The following is a 16,743-nucleotide window of genomic DNA, read 5'->3' on the forward strand; positions in this document are numbered from 1 at the left end:
AACAGATAGCAACTCATGAGTGTGAATGAGATATCTTAGGGCGTGTATAGAGTGAAAAAGCAACAAAGGGTGGACCTGCTGGGCACGGTAACAACAAAAGGGCAGATGGAGGGATAAGAGTCCTTCAAAGGGTCTGAAGTATAGTCAGGGCAGTGGGACACTCACCTGGAGAGAGTGGGGTTATAGATACAAAAAGAAGAGTGTTTCAGAAGACAGGAAGTAGCCAGATGTTGCAGAGAGGTAAAACTGAATGACTGAAAATTATTCATTGACTTTGAAAACTAGGAGGTCACTGATTATTGCAGCAACTTCAGTGGCATAAATGGAGTAGAAACTAGATATCGGTGAATTGAAGGGTGAACAAAAAGTGAAGAGGAATGGGAGGTAGGGACAGGAGAGTGGAAGGTAATATAGGGGTGTTGACTTCCTCTTAGGGGGGACATTAAGAAATACCTTCTAAAGTTGATAGAAAAGTAAGTAGAAAATTTTATGCATAGAAACCAATAGAATTTAAAGTAATGTAACTATTGCCTGGCCAGGTGGCTCAGCTGGTTGGAATGTCATCCCTTACACCAAAAGGTTGTGGGTTCAATTTCCGGTCAGGGCACATACCTAGGTTGTAGGTTCCAACCCTGGTTGGGGCACATACAGAAGGCAACCGATTGATGTTTCTCTCTCTCTCCATTCCTCTCTCTAAAATCAAGAAAACATTCTTGGGTGAGGATTAAAAAAATAAAATAATGACACTATTAACAACACTAGCAGAGGTAGAAATTGAATGAGCTCAGTTCCTCATCTTGCATAGCAGCAAATCAGTGGATACCAAAGTTGGCAAATCATGAAATAGAGATATAGGCATATTAATTAGAATTATGTTAGAACAAAGGAAACAGAAAAGGTTTTATAGGTTGTTAACATTTAGAGTATGGAAATGGGGGTAGGATGAGCAGAAAACATTTACTTTAATTCCTTTTTTTAAAAAGACTTTATTTATTTATTTTTAGAGAAAGGAGAAGAAAGGGAGCAAGAGAGGGAGGGAAATGTAGGTGTACTAGAGATACTTGGATAAGTTGCCTCTCACATGCTCCCAACTGGGAACCTGGCCAGCAACCCAGGCATGTGTCCTGACTGGGACTCAAACCAGAGAGAAACATCAATTTATGCACTCGTTGGTTGATTCTTGTATGTGCCCTCGCCAAGGATCTAACCCTCAACCTTGGCATATTGGGACAATGCTCTAACCAACTGAGCCACCTAGCCAGGGCCTAATTCCATTTTTACTGTTCTTTTCTCCCCCTTGTGCAAGTATTACTGGTATAATTTGTGAAAACTTAAGAAGTAAAGAAAGTATAATTATTCTGGCTAAGAAAGGGAAAGAAGTGGTGGGACCTACAACTGTTACCAGGGCTTCCCTGCCCTTCACAAGGGGGAGTCTCTTACCAAAACTACCCAGGAGTTCAAGTGTTTGAACCAGGAATACTAGGATTAAATCTTATCTTTTGATCACAGTGCTGTTGCTCCACAGGTTCGGGGTGAGGGGACTGGTGCCTTGGGCTCAGTGTCCCTGCCCCTCTCGGAGCTCCTTGGGGCTGACCGTCTCTGTGTGGACCGCTGGTTTACGCTCAACAATGGTCAAGGGCAGGTGCTACTGAGAGCCCAGCTGGGGGTGAGTGCCAGGAGATGGGGGTGGGTGGGAGGGGGCAGGAACAGGGCTGCATCCTCATAGCAAGGTAGTGGAGCAGAACTCTGGCCAGCTCACAGCTTTCTTGCCCTCCTAGATCCTGGTGTCCCAGCATTCAGGAGTGGAAGCTCATAGCCACAGCCATAGCTACAGCTCCTCGTCTCTGAGTGAAGTACCAGAGCTCTGGGGGGAACTATCTCACATCACCTCCTCAGCCCCAGAGCTCCGGCAGCGCCTAACACATGGTGACAGGTAAAGGACTGGAATGGAAAGATGGGATGCAGTCATGAATATAAAGGATGGACTACAGCCCTGACTTGTGTGGCTCAGTGGGTTTGGTGTCATCCTACAAACCAAAAGGCCACTGGTTCAATTCCTGGTCAGGGCACATGCTTGAGTTGAGGGCCAGGTCCCTGGTTGGGGGTGGGTGCAAGAGGCAACTAATCAATATTTATCTCACACATTGATATTTCTCCCTCTCCCTCCCTCCCTTCCCCTCTCTAAAAATAAAATGTTAAAAAAAAAAAAAAAAGGATGAGCTAGCTATAGGTTTCCTAGGCACTGCCTTCTCCCAGACATGTCTGTCTCTCCACAGTCCTGTTGAGGCTCCAGCCGGGCCTCTGGGCCAGGTGAAACTGACTGTTTGGTACTACAGTGAAGAACGAAAGCTGGTCAGCATTGTTCACAGTTGCCGGTGAGACTCCATCTGTTCGATTCTCCAAGTTCTCTCCATGCCTCCTGTGTTGCCTTATTACCTTCATCCTCCTGTTGCAGTGCCCTTCGACAGAGTGGACGGGATCCCCCAGACCCCTATGTATCAGTGTTGCTACTGCCAGACAAGAACCGGGGCACCAAGAGGAAGACTTCACAGAAGAAGAGGACCCTAAATCCTGAATTCAATGAACGGTCAGTCGGTGGGCATTCAGATGGAGAGATGGCAGGCTTGAGGAGGACACCTGCCTCTATAATACCCAGTCTCTCCCCAGGTTTGAGTGGGAACTGTCCCTGGACGAGACCCTCCGGCGGAAGCTAGATGTCTCTGTAAAGTCCAATTCCTCCTTCATGTCAAGAGAGCGTGAGCTGCTGGGGAAGGTAAGAGGGTAGCATTGGCGGGGCAAAGGGGAGAGTTAGAAGCTGCTGCTGTCAAGGTGATAGTCCCTGTTGGGGAGGAAGCACCCCAGGTGACATTATTTTATAGGTGACCCTGTCACCTCTGCACTGGTTTGAGACCAGGAAGTGTGATGATGGGACATGGTCTGTGAGATATCAAAATAACATCTTGTCTTTACCATCTTCCAACACAGGTGCAGTTGGATCTCGCTGAGATAGACCTTTCCCAGGGCGCAGCCCAGTGGTGAGTCTCTTGATGGGCTGGGGATGGGCCTAGATATTAAGTAGGAGAAATCCCAGTCATAGGGAAAAAAGGATGCAAACTGGGGTAAGAACCATTGATTCTCTGAAGTATAAAAGCCTTTTTCTTTTTAAAATTTTATTTATTATTTTTAGAGAGAGGGGAAGGGAAGGAGAAAGAGAGGGAGAGAAACACCAGTGTATGGTTGCATCTTGTGCGCCCCCAGCTGGGGACTTGGTTTGGAGACCTGGCCTGCAACCCAGGCAGGTGCCCTGACTGGGACTCAAACTGGCGACCCTTTGGTTCACAGGCTGGTGCTCATCCACTGAGCCACACCAGCCAGGGTTGAAGTATAAAAGTCCTTAGATTCTGTCTCATTTTAAGAAGGCACAAAATCAACTTTATACCTGAATATGCTCTGCTTGTTCCCACAGGTATGACCTCATGGATGACAAGGACAAAGGCAGCTCCTAGGAGGAGGGGATTAACAACCTGCTGTCTCTTTGCCTTGCCTCTTGCTGCATCACCACCTCAATGCAATGAGCCAAAAGCTAGGGCTTGTGGGCCGAGCCTGCATCCCTCAGCCCTCTCACCTCCCAGGCCCACACGAGGGCCTTTGCCTAACCAAAGAGGAGAACCATAAGTTACCCTGTCTTTACTGCACGGCCTTTATCCTGGGGCTCCTGGGCAGGGACCTGAGCTGGCTATTTCCTGCTCTGCCTGCAAAGTCTCCTTTCCTCCCAACTCCTCAGGGCCTTCTGTACCTGTGCCTGGCCACTGGCAGCACTAACAGTGGCATTAGCTTATGCCAAATACACTTTTGGAAAGATCTTTTTTCTTTAATCACCTTCTTCCCTACTGTAAATAGCCATGGAGGGAAAGCACATGGGTGCGAAGGTGGATAGGTTCACCGCTCGCGCTCTGACCCTCTTGGACCACTGCATGTAGCGAATATATAGCAACCCAGGCCCTGTGTCCAGTTCTGTCCCCACTTTCCTCAAGTCTGACCTGAAAATCATACCTGCTATGATAACTGGAGCCAGCCAGTTTCCTGATTCACTAGGTTTTGGGAACACTTGGATTCTAACCAAGTCTTCAGGTAGCAGGTAACACCCTTGGAGCCTCTAGCTGGTGCTGTGCAGAGGGCCTTGGAGTACTCAGGACATCAGGGCCAATTTTTTGTCTAAATGCCTAGGCTGTTAACTCACTGACTAGAACTGAATCTCATTTGCACCATCTCTGCCCGTTCACTGTATCTTACGTTAAATATTATAATCAAACCAGCTGTGGTTCTTTTCCTTAAGGACAGGCAATCTAGCCTACCCATCAGATGCTTATACCAAGTGTCACAAGCTTTTGTTCAGTTCTCAAATGATGTCAGTTTATTTAGTAGTGAGAACCTACTGTGGCTTAAGAAAAAGATCAAAACTATGAACATTAAAATGACAACTAACACACCTATCAACAACTGAATCTAAAAAATAAAAACAAAATCCAACTAAGCAAACCAGAATAGGAACAGAATCATAGGTATGGGGATCATTTGGAGGGTTACCAGCTGGGAGAGGGAAGGGGGAGAAATGAGGAAATGGTGCAGGGATTAAGAAGCATAATTGGTTAGTACAAAATAGACCGGGGGAAATTAAGAATAATATAGGAAAGGGTGAAGCCAAAGAACATATATGCACGACCCATGGACATGAACTAGGGGGGTGGGATTGCTGGAGGGAAGGGGGGGTACTGGGCAGAGGGGAGCAAAGGGAAAAAAATCTGGACAACTGTAACAGCATGATCAATAAAATATACTTAAAAAATAATATTGTATTGCACCCTTGCTGGGTAGTTCAGTTGGTTGGAGCATCATCTCATACATCAAAAGGTTGTGGGTTTCATTCCTGGTCAAGAAAAAATATTTTGTAACTACATATAGCGATGGACGTTAACTAGACTTACTGTGATGATTTGTTTACAATGTGGCGATCACTTTGCAACAAATATCAAATTGTCATATTGTACACCTAAAACTAATACGTCAATTATATCTCAATTGGGAAAAAATAAGAACTAGGAAGGGAATAGAGAAAAATGTGGGCATATATGTGTGTGCGTATATCTGTATGAACACAAGTATTGATTATCATTTTTAAGATATTTTTAAAATAGAAATATTGATTTGTTGTTTCACTTCTTATTTATGCATTCATTAATTGCTACTTGTACAGGCCCTGACCGTAAACTGAACCCGCAACCTTGGCGTATGGGGACAATGTTCTAACCGAGGGAAAATTTGTTTGGAGACTCAAAAGAATAGCTATTAACATATTCATTCTCTAAATTCTCTTAGTCTTTGTAATTACAAATACAAAATGTCAGCAGACAATGGTGCAGATATGAATGTCCTCAGGAAAAATAGTACCTAGTTCAAATAAAAGTCATTTAAATTTGTTTTAAAATGAACAGAACTTCCTGTCAGCAAGCAGCAAACTTTAAGAAAGAATGAGCTATTCCCATTCCACAGGGCTTTCTGTAGACAGCAACTCCAATGGAAGCAGCATCAGTTGCTTCTGGGGAGAAGATGGTCATAGTATAATATACTTAAAATGCGAATGAAAATTAAAATGAGAAAGTAAAAGTTTCAGAAATTAAGGAATATACAAATGCAAGTCTCTTTAAAACACTTAAGGAATTATTAAATACTACTGTAATTACAACTTTCAGTTTGGCTCAAAGGACTTGTGTTACAAATTTTAATCAACTTTTATAAAACAGGTATGTTCTCAATAACTATGGGTTTTACTCGTTAATATTTTCCCTAGTCCCTGGCTGGTTTGGCTCAGTGGATTGAGCGTCGGCCTGCGAGCTAAGTGTCGCTGGTTCGATCTTCCAGTCAGGGCACATCAGAGAAGGAAAACTCTGACTCCAAAAAACCTCCGCTGCCTTGCGGCATACCTCTTCAGGGGAAAGGCTAAGGGAGTAAACCCCGACAGAAAATCCGAGCCGGAGTCCCTAAGGCGGTTTGACGTTGTAGTCAACACCGGCAACTCCTGCGGCGCACCTGAAGCCAAGCTGTATTGACTCCGTCTTTCCCTTGGACCCTTCAGCTGCGAAGAGAGGGGGGATCTGCTGCATGGGCAACAGCAGACCCTCCATATCACCCTGCCCAGGCTTTGTAGCTTCAGCTTCACTGGAGAGGACACTCCAGCGTCATCGTAAGATGTCGATTCAACACGGGAGGAGACAGATACCGTGTCACTCCGGAGTCGAACTGCACAGCCATTCTCGGCGGTGCAGATAGACTCTTAAGAAGCTACATCATCGTCTCTCGAGACAGACGGCTGCCGACGAACCTGGCCCAGGCGAACACTCCCGTTTACATCAGGCACTTCTGCGCTCATATGCTCAGGATGTCGGAAAGGGTACACAAAAGCTTGGCAGCTTTGTCTGTCTTTGAGAAGAGGGGTAGGAATTACTTTTCATTTTCACTCTCTTTTTAAAAATTTTTTATTTCCTTTTAGAGAGAGGGGAAGCGGGGGAGAGAAACAGATCAGTTGGCTCTCACAGGCTTCCAACTGGTGGCCCCGCCCACAACACGGGCACATGCCCTGACTGGGAATCAAACTGGAGACCTTTCAGTTCACAGGCTGGTGCTCAATTCACTGAGCCACACCAGCCAGGGCTCATAATTCTTTTTTTAAAAACATTATTTACAATGTACATTTATATTATTTCCATAGCCAAGTTTGGGGTGATCCTATCTTTAAAATTTGAATTAAACATCTTTTTAGTAATTTGGTACAAAGGAATAAGAACAATAATTACGCCTTATCAGAATTTATAAAGGTGTCCAAGAGTGATTTGCCCTGGTGCCTAGAAAAGAGCCAAGAGGCAAATGCTGATTTCTTAGCCGCTACTAAATAAAAAATCTGCGGGTTCTCCTAGAAGGCAAATTAAGTTCTGACTAGGAATACCCATTATACAAATACCTACTAGGAAAACATACTTCAGATAATTGCGTTTACGTAACACTTGAAGAAGTTCAAAGCACTTAATTGTAGAATTGTTCGAAAGAAATCCCTCATTTTAAGAAAGCAACTGTGAGACCTTAAATCCTTTGCCTAATCAGACACTAAATGAGTAGGAAACCCCAGACTACATTTTCTCTGACAGCAGGGATAAACTCGAGATGGGGGATGGGGGTGGGGGACTCCAAGACATGCAGAAGTAACAATGAAGGGAGGGAAGAGATTAGGGTGGAAAGCTGCATGAATTAAGCAATGAGGCTAGTTCTAGGGATGGCAGGTGCATGAAGAGCTGAGCTCCTCCCAGGAGACTGGTGATGGGAGACAGCGGGGAGCGATGGGGAGCAAGGGCTCATAAAGTTGGTGGGAGCTGTGTGGATAGTCAGGATCGAGGGTCACTCCGGGCCGGCCTCCAGTGTGTCTGCTCAGCAGTTGCTCGCTCAGGTCTTGTTCTCTCTCTCCCATTATTACTACCATGAGGGTAGAATTCCAAGTACCAGAGGGGAATGCGGGAGGCACCAAGCCACTACCAGGCCTGGGGAAGTTTCAGGATTCCTCCAAACCCAGTGTCCAAGGTGGATACCCGCCGTCCCTCAGTCAGTACCGCGTCTCACCCACCGCCAGGCGCAGGCCGCAGAGACTCCCATGGCCGCCTACTCCGCGAACCAGCACAGCAAGCACCTCGGGGGAGGCGGTGGCGCAGCAGCATTCAATCTCATTATAATTCTTTATCTTTGTTTACACAAAGCTCACTCTGGCCTCCCCTAAAATCTTGCTCACCTCTCAAGAGAACTAATTCACCGGGAACACCCTCCGGGGGAGATTGCTCCTTCTCCTGAACCCCATATACTTAAACCAGGAGGTAGGGTTCGCATTCTCCTTGCAGCTCAATGCTACTTCGCCTTTGTTATTCTCAGAGCAGTAAAAAAATTCAGCTCCTTTAGAAATAATGCCATTCTGATAAACTGCCTTTACTTTCCTTCAACTCTGTTATCCACTAAATATATGGATACTCAGTATTACTGAAGGGTAGTCCTGGCTGGGTAGCTCAGTTGGTTGGAGGATTGTCCTGATGTGCTGAGGTTTCAGATTTGATCCCTGCCAGGGCACATACAAGAATCAACCAATGAATAAATCAGTGCAATGGCAAATTGATGTTCCTCTTTCTCTCTCCCTCTCTCTTCCTAAAATCAATAAATAAAATAAAATTAAAAAATTACCTAACAGTGTGGTATCCTAAATACTGCTATCATGCTGACATCTTCAATGTATGTTGTAAATCACTCCGTAACGAGCATCATAGTTCCTCATTGTGGTAAATGTTGGTTTCCTTCCCATTTGGATGGACTTCAATCCACCTCCAGGGGCACAGACATACTCTGAGTGGCCACAAGGGTGGATAATAACCCATGTCTAAGCCAATCAGGACATGATATATCCCTGGCCATAGTGATTATAATGTTCAAGGGTGGATGGGCATTCTTCTAAGTTGGTCTAGTCAAAGTGAAGTCTAGGGATTGATTCCAGTGGTCAAGGGAAGCTCGCTCACTTCCTCTTATAGTATAAGGACGTCAGAGCTGTGCAGCAAAGCCATATCTGGCTCCAGGAAGGGACCCAAGGAAGAAGCTAACACATGGAACAATGGCAAGAGAATTAGAGAACAGATCCCTTTTGTTATTTCTGGATCAAAATGAATCTAAAACCCACACAATCTCTTGAACTTTCAGTTACATAAGCCAATAAATCTTTACTGTTTAGCCAGTTTTAGTGAGTTTTGCTCTTTGCAATTTAAAGAACCCTAAGAGGCATTCTCCTCAAATTCAATGACCTTTGCCTCACTACCCTTTCAACCATTCACTCCCATAACCACTCATCCTAGTTCCTGTCTTTTATAACCTTTGAAATATTAATCTCAAATGCACTATTTCCTCCAACTACAACTCATGTCTCCAGCCATCTCATTTCTTCAACCTCACTGAAATTCCAGCTTTTAGTGATTTTCCATATTCTCTCAATTTAATAGGCCACTGCTATACTTACTCCTGCTCCATTTGTTGTGGACCACAAACACTCTTTTACTCAGACTCTCAATTCCCTGACTCCCATGTTCATCCATCATCTCTATTCCACAAAACTCCAACCCATTACCATTCCAGTTGCTTTTTTTCTCTACGTAATCATCCGAGCAGCTGAGTACTGCTGGAGGAAGGAAATCACTGCCTTGTAGATTGGTACCATTACAAATTCATGATCTCCCATTGCAACCATCCTCCACACTGCTCAGCTAGTTCATGTGTTAAGAAAGTAGACACTTTGTAAATATTAAATGAGTATTTGTGAATGGGTCCCCAGTAAGCTGTCTCCTATCTTTCACAGAACCTACCTCAAACCCTTACTACACTTTCAAGTCACCACCTCCTACTTCCTCTCTTAGCAAATCAATCACCTCATCTTCTACTCCAGGGTAAAAGAGTTCAAGACATGGGAACCCTTTCAATCTCTTAAATCCCCAACCTACCTCCCTATCAACTTAGTATCAGTGTTCATTCTTGACTCTCCCCTTTAACTCAAATAGCTGCTCATTCTAGATATTTGAGCGCCCAGCACATGCCAAGCACTGGGCATAGAAATAGGGTGTGTTGGAGAGGGAGCAGAAACATAAAAGGCAGAGGCAACAACATGAGTGAAGAGGACATAGGACACCTCTGAAGATCTGAAAGCTAGTAGCTGTGGTTGGTACAGATCAGAGTGTTTGAGACTGTGCTGGCTTTTGTGGACCAATGTAAGGATTTAGTCTTTTATCAAAAAACATGGAAGGATCAAATGCACATTTTGAAAATATCACTCCTTTTATGAAAGCTGTAGTTACCTATGTTTGTCAGTTTATTCTGCGTGCTCTCCATTGGGCTAAAAATATTTCAAGTAGATTTCCAGACCCTAATACAGAATCTTTGGGGGCAGAATCTGGAAGTTTGTCTATTACAAAGCTCCCAGGAAAGTCTGAAAAACAACTAAGTCTGAGAACCCCTGGTTTAGAACATTACAAAGTGAAACTAGTGTTACGTATCATAACATTTATTTTCTAGTTAATGCATCTAGTATGGACCTATAGAAACAGGACTTCAAAAGGACTTTATAAATTACCAGTGTATCATAAAATATCCTCATTATCCTCCCTCTTCTTTCTTTTATGTGTTATTATCAGCACCACTTTTGGTCAAAATGCCAGAGGAATGTAGATATCTTCCCTAATAAACTCTTATTAACTTAGGAAATAATATTCTCTCTTTCTAAACTATTATCCATATTAACACATAGCTAGTGTTTAAAGGACTAGTGAAGCTGTGTAAAGTGAATCCACACTTATTCAAGCTATTGAAGATCTATAGTGATATGTAACTCAAAAAATTGTTCTGTTGGGTTTTTAATATGTTTCTTTTTTCTTTTGGATATATGCCCTTCCTAATTATTTTATGTTGAGACTCATAGTAGAATAAATATCCAATCCCTAAGAACATACAAGTCATGTGCTAGGTAGGGAAGAAGGAGAAGATAGGCATTTGCTACAGAAAACCCCACATACAAGATGTACAAATTACCTATGCCCGTTAGGACCACATTCAGTTCAGTTTGCATTATTCATGATTAACATAAGACAGGGATAGTACAGAAAATGAAGGTTATTCCTCCAACTTGTATTTGCCAAGGGTCTTCATGTCTTCTTGCACTATTTCTCTAGAAAAAAGACAACAATGCTAGAAAGTCAGATGATGCCATAACTGCTTCTCCTTGGCAAAGTACCAAAAGAGGGCTGTAGATTGAGGAAAGGAAGAGAAAGGGAAATCAGATAAACCACATCTTCCAAATCAACTTCTGAGGAAGTGATGAAAGACACAAAAAGGCATCTGTGACATGGACCTACCTTCCCCAAACAGTCTTATGGCCAAACACTTATGGGACATGTATTTCTTCTTGCTCTCCATCTCTTCATGACTAGTGATTCTTTATGGATGTTAAATGGAGAAAATACCAGCTACCTTGTATGTTGGGAAGATTAAAGGAAATCTATTTAACAAACATTTATATACCGCTTACTCTGCACCAGGCCCGTTCTGTTTTACAAATATATCTAATCCTCCCCACAGCCCTGTGAGGTAGGTACTAGTATCCTGATTTTCAGGTGGGGTACTGAGGCACAGAGAGATAAAAAAAAGTTGCTAGACCTTGCCAGCAAATACCTGACAGAACCGGGATTCATATGTAAGCAGGCTGATCTGAGCCCACACTCAAGCACGCCCCATGCTGCCTCTCTGAGATAATTTAGCCCTTCATGCAGTTACAACCCATTACTAGTCTTCCGAGAAGCATTCTCCAACTAACAAACGTCACTTGCCGCTCATAAAGTTAATTTATGCCTCTCCTTCCTGACCGTGAACCACTGACTGTATGACCAGGTAGCCCCAGCCTCCAGCAGATGTTTGCCAGGAAACCGATTGATCCAGAGAGTGGAGGTGGGCGGATCGCGGCCGGCTCCTTTCCAGCTCAGAGAAGACCTTTGGTAAAGGTCTAGGGGAGTGAGCTAAGGCTAGGGCAGAGGTGTCACAGAGCAAGGGCTGGAGAGGCTAGGCCTCAGTTCCAAGGAGACCTGTGAGGTCTGGGCAAGGGGGCTAGCGCATACGTGGTGGCAGTATGGAGAAACTTCAACTGGGTGAGGCTGGGTCAGGTACCAGGCTTAATTCCAAATCTTAACATTTACTGCAAATATCACCTCATTTCAAAAAATAAATTTTGGGGTGGCCCCGGGAGGGTGGCTCAGCTGCTTGGAGCATCGTCAGGTACACAAAAAGGTTGCGGGTTCATCCCCGGTCCGGGCGCAAGCGGGAGAACAGTCCATGTTTCTGTCTCTCTCCCTTCCTGTCTGTCTCTAAAACCAATGAAGGCATATCCTCGGGTGGGGGGGGAAAAACAAACAAAAACACGTTGGGGTTACTGTTAGTCACAAAGCAACTCAATTGCCTTTGTTCTGTCTCTACCAAACTGTAAGCGGAAGTTAAACAGACCGCGCCACTCTCCCCTGGACAGTAAGTGCTTCCTACCAGCTGACCTCCAATTGGCCTGCTGCTGCTGCTGCTGCTGCGGCAGCTTCAATCTTTCCCTTGATTCTGAGTTCCATCACTAGGAAAGTATCCCCGCGCACACTATCCAGAGAACTCAGGACAAGCAAGGGAGATATCCTGAGGGGCCCCGCAAGGTTTTAGGGTCAGAGGTGGGGACTTGCAAAGTGGTCATCGCCTTTCGGTTCCGGGACAAGAATCGCACAGGAGACCTGGAGTCACCAACCGCAGGTTTTGGCCGGAAGTCGCCGCCCCAGCGTCCTCTTCCAGCTAGAGTATTTCCCGCGAGCCGGAACTACGACTCCCGGCATGCTCCGAGGCTGCCGAAATTAACCCTTTAGGGCTCAGCAGCCGCCCTGCGCCCCGCCTCCGTCCCTTACCTGGATCCTGCAGGGTGAGTTTCGTGGACCTGGGAAGGGACTATCCTCTTTATTTAAGTCGTGTGTGTGCGTGTGTGCGTGTGTGATGTACTCCTGAGGAATTATTCTGATTTTCCTAAAAATGGGACAATTTGCAGTGATAAGATTCAGACGCTTTTTTTGTTTGTTTTTCGAGTGGGAGATTGAGCATCTACTCTCTGAACCGCAGGGCCTAAATGAAATCACTGCTGTCTTCCTCAGAATGCTACTAAATCCTCACCTTTTTCCCCAGAACAAAGGCAGCCAGCAACCCCTCCCCTCTCCTTTACACTTCCTTCTTCCGATCTTTCCCAGGTGCCCCCAGCAAGGTTTGTAACCTGGCGCCTGAGTCAAGATTTTTAACATCCCTCTAGGTTAGGGGAGTGCTCGTGGAGACTATAGGACCTCCCACATCCTTTTGGATTAGAGATATTAGAATTTAGGCCCTTTGTCTCAGAACCTGCCCTTTCCCTCAGGTGCCACCACGGAGTCCCTGCAGATTCAGCAGGCACCCTACATTTGTCTGTCTTGAGTGACCAAGGGCTCGTGGGAAGAGGTTTCTTCCTTGGGAGTGTGGGTGGTGGGTGTTAAACTGGTCATTGCCCCGCCCTGCCCCCCCAAAGTACGGGGCACAGGAGACAATTCTTGGTGGAGGTAGGGGGGTATCACACTCCTTCTATTACTATCAGTTTCTGTATATTGCGCACAGTTCCTCCAGTTTTGGGCTGAGAAGGAGGACACTGACTACAAGTATTGGTGATTTTTAGGCTGCAGGGTCCAGTACCCCGGCTCCTCATCATGGTCAGAGGGAGTGGAGAGGATGCTTGATATTTTCACTTTTCACTGCTCTTAGACCCTACTTTAACTATTCCAGTTCACAAGGACCCCCTCCCCGCCTCAGCCTTCAAGAGTCTAAAGCTGCTAGAAAAAGGGGCTACTCTGAGTCAGGCGTCTGAGGGCCTGGAATGCCTGGATCCCCTTCTTTGTCTCACCCCTATCTCAGCGTCACTAGCAATTATCCTGTCCTCACGCCCAAAGGCAACATTGTTTTGGCCAACCTTTGGGGTGGAGTAGACAGAAGGGAGAAGATCTTGGGGCAAGAGTTCTGAACCATAGGAGGCCAGGGGAGAGAGAGCAGGCCACATATTCCTCCTCTATCTCACCCTCCCCACTGCCAACTGGCTCCCTGCCTCTGCCCCCGCCCCTTGACATCCCAGACTCCCTGGCTATTTAAACAGAGATGGGTGCCCCCATCAGCACACTGTCCTTTGGCCACCGGACATCATGCCTCCCAAGAAGGATGTTCCTGTGAAGAAACCAGCAGGAGCCTCTATCCCCAAGCCTGCTACCAAGCCAGCAGTGGGGGCTCCTCCAGCTAAGACCAAGGCTGAGCCAGCAGCAGCTATCTCTGCAGCCCCTGAGAAAACTCAGGAGCCCCCCATTGATCTCTCCAAAGTGGTGGTGAGTTCTCAGAAAGTAAAGAGAGAATTTGGAGGGGGTGGTAGAGGGTGGGATACAGTGTAGGGAATTAGGAGGTATCTAGAAGCCAGGAATCAGTGAGCACTGGAATGATATTTGGGGATTCCTCTTGGTCCCTCATTTGGAAGCATCCAGGCTGATGACTGCTAGTATCGTTGTTGTTCTCTCCTCTAACTTGTGACACGGGTGTATATGTGTACACACACACTCAGTGACCCTCCTGCTGCAGGCAGGGACTGTGAAATGGGGAACATCTGGGTTCCCAGGACAGTTTCAAGGTGAAGGGAGGGAGTTGCTGCCTGTGTCTGGCTGACTTTTCAGCTCTAAAGGCCACATCTCTGAACCCAGGAGGGACGGCTGAAGAGGACAGACTTGTTAGACAATCACAGCTGGGGTCCAGGGGTAAATTTAGCCTTTGTTCAGCCCCCAGTTATGTGAGGGATGCAGGGCTCAGGGCAGTGGAGGGAGGGGAACAGGTGGCATGGGATTAACCCAGTTCCCAGAAAACCCTCCCCCCTGATAATTCCTCTTCTTGGGATTCTCCCAAGGTCCAGATCTGGGAATGGGACTGAGGTGGCTGGGCTCCCAGCCTGGTCCCATTGGGCCCCTCCTCAGAAGTGGCTGTCAGTTGGGAGGAGTGCTACACAGGGATTGAATGAGTCCAGTCATCACTCCTCACCTGCTCTTTTTCCCCCACAGATCGAGTTTAACAAGGACCAGCTGGAGGGTGAGGAGAAGTTGGTCCCCCTGAGCCCACTGTCCAGAACCAAGTCCCTGGTCAGATTCTCTTTCTATTCCCCCAACTCCAGTACCGACCTTGAAACCTCCCACACTAGTTCTCCATGTCTCTTGTTCTGCTCAGCTCTAGCACATAGTTTCTGAACTTCTTTTCTGTCTGGGGGTGATGGGAAACCCTGGTCAATACCGACACCTCTTTATACTTCAGAGTTCAAGGAGGCCTTTGAGCTGTTTGACCGAGTAGGGGATGGCAAGATCCAGTACAGCCAGTGTGGGGACCTGATGAGGGCCCTGGGCCAGAACCCCACCAACGCCGAGGTGCTCAAGGTTCTGGGGAACCCCAAGAGTGATGGTGAGGAGACCCCTGGAACAATGTGGGTTTTCAGTTCAGTGGTGGAACTGAGGAATATTGGTAAGGTGACAAAGGATGCTAAGGTGGGTGTTCGGACTTCAAAAACTGTCAAACCCAGGGGCAGAAAAACATACTGAATGTTGAACAAGATAAAAGCCTTCATGATTGGGATGGGAGCTGGGTCCTAGGTGACACCACAGTGACCTCTCCCACACCTCTCCTATCTTCAGAGCTGAAGTCCCGGCGTGTGGACTTCGAGACTTTCCTGCCCATGCTCCAGGCAGTGTCCAAGAACCGGGAACAAGGCACATATGAGGACTACCTGGAGGGGCTTCGGGTGTTTGACAAAGAAGGGAATGGCAAAGTCATGGGAGCAGAGCTGAGACATGTCCTCACCACCCTGGGTGAGGCACAGACCAGAACTCCTGTGGGGTGGAGAGAAGAGGGTGGACCAAAAAGAAGGCTGCCAAGTAGGAAGAGCCAGGGAGGGATTAGTGTCCTGTAGGTCGTGGGCAGAAGACTGAGAAGGTCAGAGCCCTGGGAGCAGAACTGGAAGGGCTTCCTCCTGCAGAGGCTAAAGTGAGGGGGAGGGGGCACTGTTCCTTACCAAAGGGCAGAGGAAAAGGGGATGAAGTGCTCCCTGAGTTTCTGTTTTGGAAGAGATGCTGGTGCTCTGTGATCGGATACTTTCTCTTAAATCCTTGGAACTTAGTTTCATTGTGAAAGCTTTCACCTGGTGCTAATGCAGGCGAAATGGAAAGCAAGATGCAGAAACACATTCAAGGCAATTACCATTACAAGGAGAGGGTTCCTTTGGGGTTCTGTTGCTATGGGCAAATCTCCAGGGTGGGAGAAGAGGTGCCTTTCAGAATAGTGTGGGCTGACTGGTGAGTGAGGGAGGGAAGGCAGGGGCTAAAACGTTGTGTCTGGGGCTCAGGAGAGAAAATGACTGAAGAGGAGGTGGAGACGGTTCTGGCAGGACATGAGGACAGCAATGGCTGCATCAACTATGAAGGTAAGGGGACGCAGGAGCAGAAGGGACCAGGGAGGAGGGTGGCAGAAGGATCTCGGTGTGCAGGTGTGGGCACCGTGCGGCCCGGATTATCTAGCCAGATGCGTTATCCAAGGCCCTGCTTCTGAAGCCCGTCTTACCTCCTCTCTCCGCAGCCTTTCTGAAGCACATCCTAAGCGTCTGAGCTCTACAGGTATGGCCCTCCCACTCCGCCTTGAAAGACAGGTCTTCCGGCCCTTCTGCCAGGGTAGAAAGGCAGAGAAGAGTGTTTTCATGTTCTGCTGCGTGTGAGCTCCGGGGTTTGGCAACTTTTCATCTTTTTCCACAGATGCCGTGGGGTCGGGCACTAGGCCCCGTGCAGGCGGAAGCACGTTCCTGCCACTAGGAGGCCACCTATTGTTTCAAAATAAAGAGATGGTTCCTCCCTTGGCTTCCGACTGTTACTTTCTTCATAGGTGGGGGTGGGAGGGAGGGAAGAGAGGGCTCGCCTATCCCCAATCCGTTTTCCTCTGATCTTCTCGCTGCTTCGTGGAGCAAATTCCTTGCGCCCCTCCCTATTCCACCCCCTTTGAGGGGTTTCTGTGCCCCAGGTAAGGCTA

The 16,743-nt window shown here is 46.7% G+C and overlaps 2 protein-coding genes and 1 long non-coding RNA gene across 6 annotated transcripts in view; 2 read left to right on the forward strand and 1 right to left on the reverse strand.

The window, feature by feature from the left end:
* The window catches only part of ESYT1 (extended synaptotagmin 1), a 22,460-nt gene extending 18,597 nt beyond the window's left edge, over positions 1-3,863 (forward strand). For both annotated transcript variants that reach the window (XM_090273366.1, XM_090273365.1), the window contains exons 25-31: positions 1,526-1,666; positions 1,779-1,933; positions 2,277-2,375; positions 2,456-2,587; positions 2,668-2,773; positions 2,986-3,035; positions 3,467-3,863. In XM_090273366.1, the coding sequence (XP_090129492.1) occupies positions 1,526-1,666; positions 1,779-1,933; positions 2,277-2,375; positions 2,456-2,587; positions 2,668-2,773; positions 2,986-3,035; positions 3,467-3,506 (723 nt within the window). In that variant the 3' untranslated portion in view covers positions 3,507-3,863. The remainder of the gene's footprint in view (positions 1-1,525; positions 1,667-1,778; positions 1,934-2,276; positions 2,376-2,455; positions 2,588-2,667; positions 2,774-2,985; positions 3,036-3,466) is intronic.
* The window catches only part of LOC150011951 (uncharacterized), a 22,014-nt gene extending 5,279 nt beyond the window's left edge, over positions 1-16,735 (reverse strand). Inside the window, exons 1-2 of the long non-coding RNA XR_016510481.1 lie at positions 16,285-16,735; positions 613-693 (exon numbers count right to left, since the gene is read on the reverse strand). This is a non-coding gene — a long non-coding RNA (uncharacterized LOC150011951). The remainder of the gene's footprint in view (positions 1-612; positions 694-16,284) is intronic.
* On the forward strand, positions 12,203-16,569 carry MYL6B (myosin light chain 6B). Of its 3 annotated transcripts, none has more exons than XM_090273369.1 (8): positions 12,203-12,559; positions 13,781-14,024; positions 14,742-14,769; positions 14,989-15,132; positions 15,363-15,536; positions 16,070-16,147; positions 16,300-16,337; positions 16,473-16,569. In XM_090273369.1, exons 2-7 carry the CDS (start codon positions 13,848-13,850, stop codon positions 16,326-16,328), a joined length of 630 nt encoding a protein of 209 aa, XP_090129495.1. In that variant the 5' UTR covers positions 12,203-12,559; positions 13,781-13,847; the 3' UTR covers positions 16,329-16,337; positions 16,473-16,569. The 3 variants fall into 3 exon arrangements, with proteins under 3 accessions (XP_090129495.1, XP_090129494.1, XP_090129496.1); XM_090273368.1 differs by having other exon boundaries at positions 13,802-14,024; XM_090273370.1 differs by having other exon boundaries at positions 13,821-14,024.
* Positions 16,736-16,743: the final 8 nt, after the last annotated feature.

The sequence above is a fragment of the Furipterus horrens genome, unplaced genomic scaffold (genome assembly GCF_987537825.1).
Source record: "Furipterus horrens unplaced genomic scaffold, mFurHor1.1.pri manual_scaffold_4, whole genome shotgun sequence".
Lineage (NCBI taxonomy): Eukaryota > Metazoa > Chordata > Mammalia > Chiroptera > Furipteridae > Furipterus > Furipterus horrens.

Bases quoted from the DNA above. Each gene is read 5' to 3' on its own strand.
- MYL6B (XM_090273369.1), top strand. From the start codon at position 13,848: ATGCCTCCCAAGAAGGATGTTCCTGTGAAGAAACCAGCAGGAGCCTCT. The intron at 14,025-14,741 runs GTGAGTTCTCAG...TTTCCCCCACAG, and splicing joins TTGATCTCTCCAAAGTGGTG to ATCGAGTTTAACAAGGACCA. The intron at 16,148-16,299 runs GTAAGGGGACGC...CTCTCTCCGCAG, and splicing joins TGGCTGCATCAACTATGAAG to CCTTTCTGAAGCACATCCTA.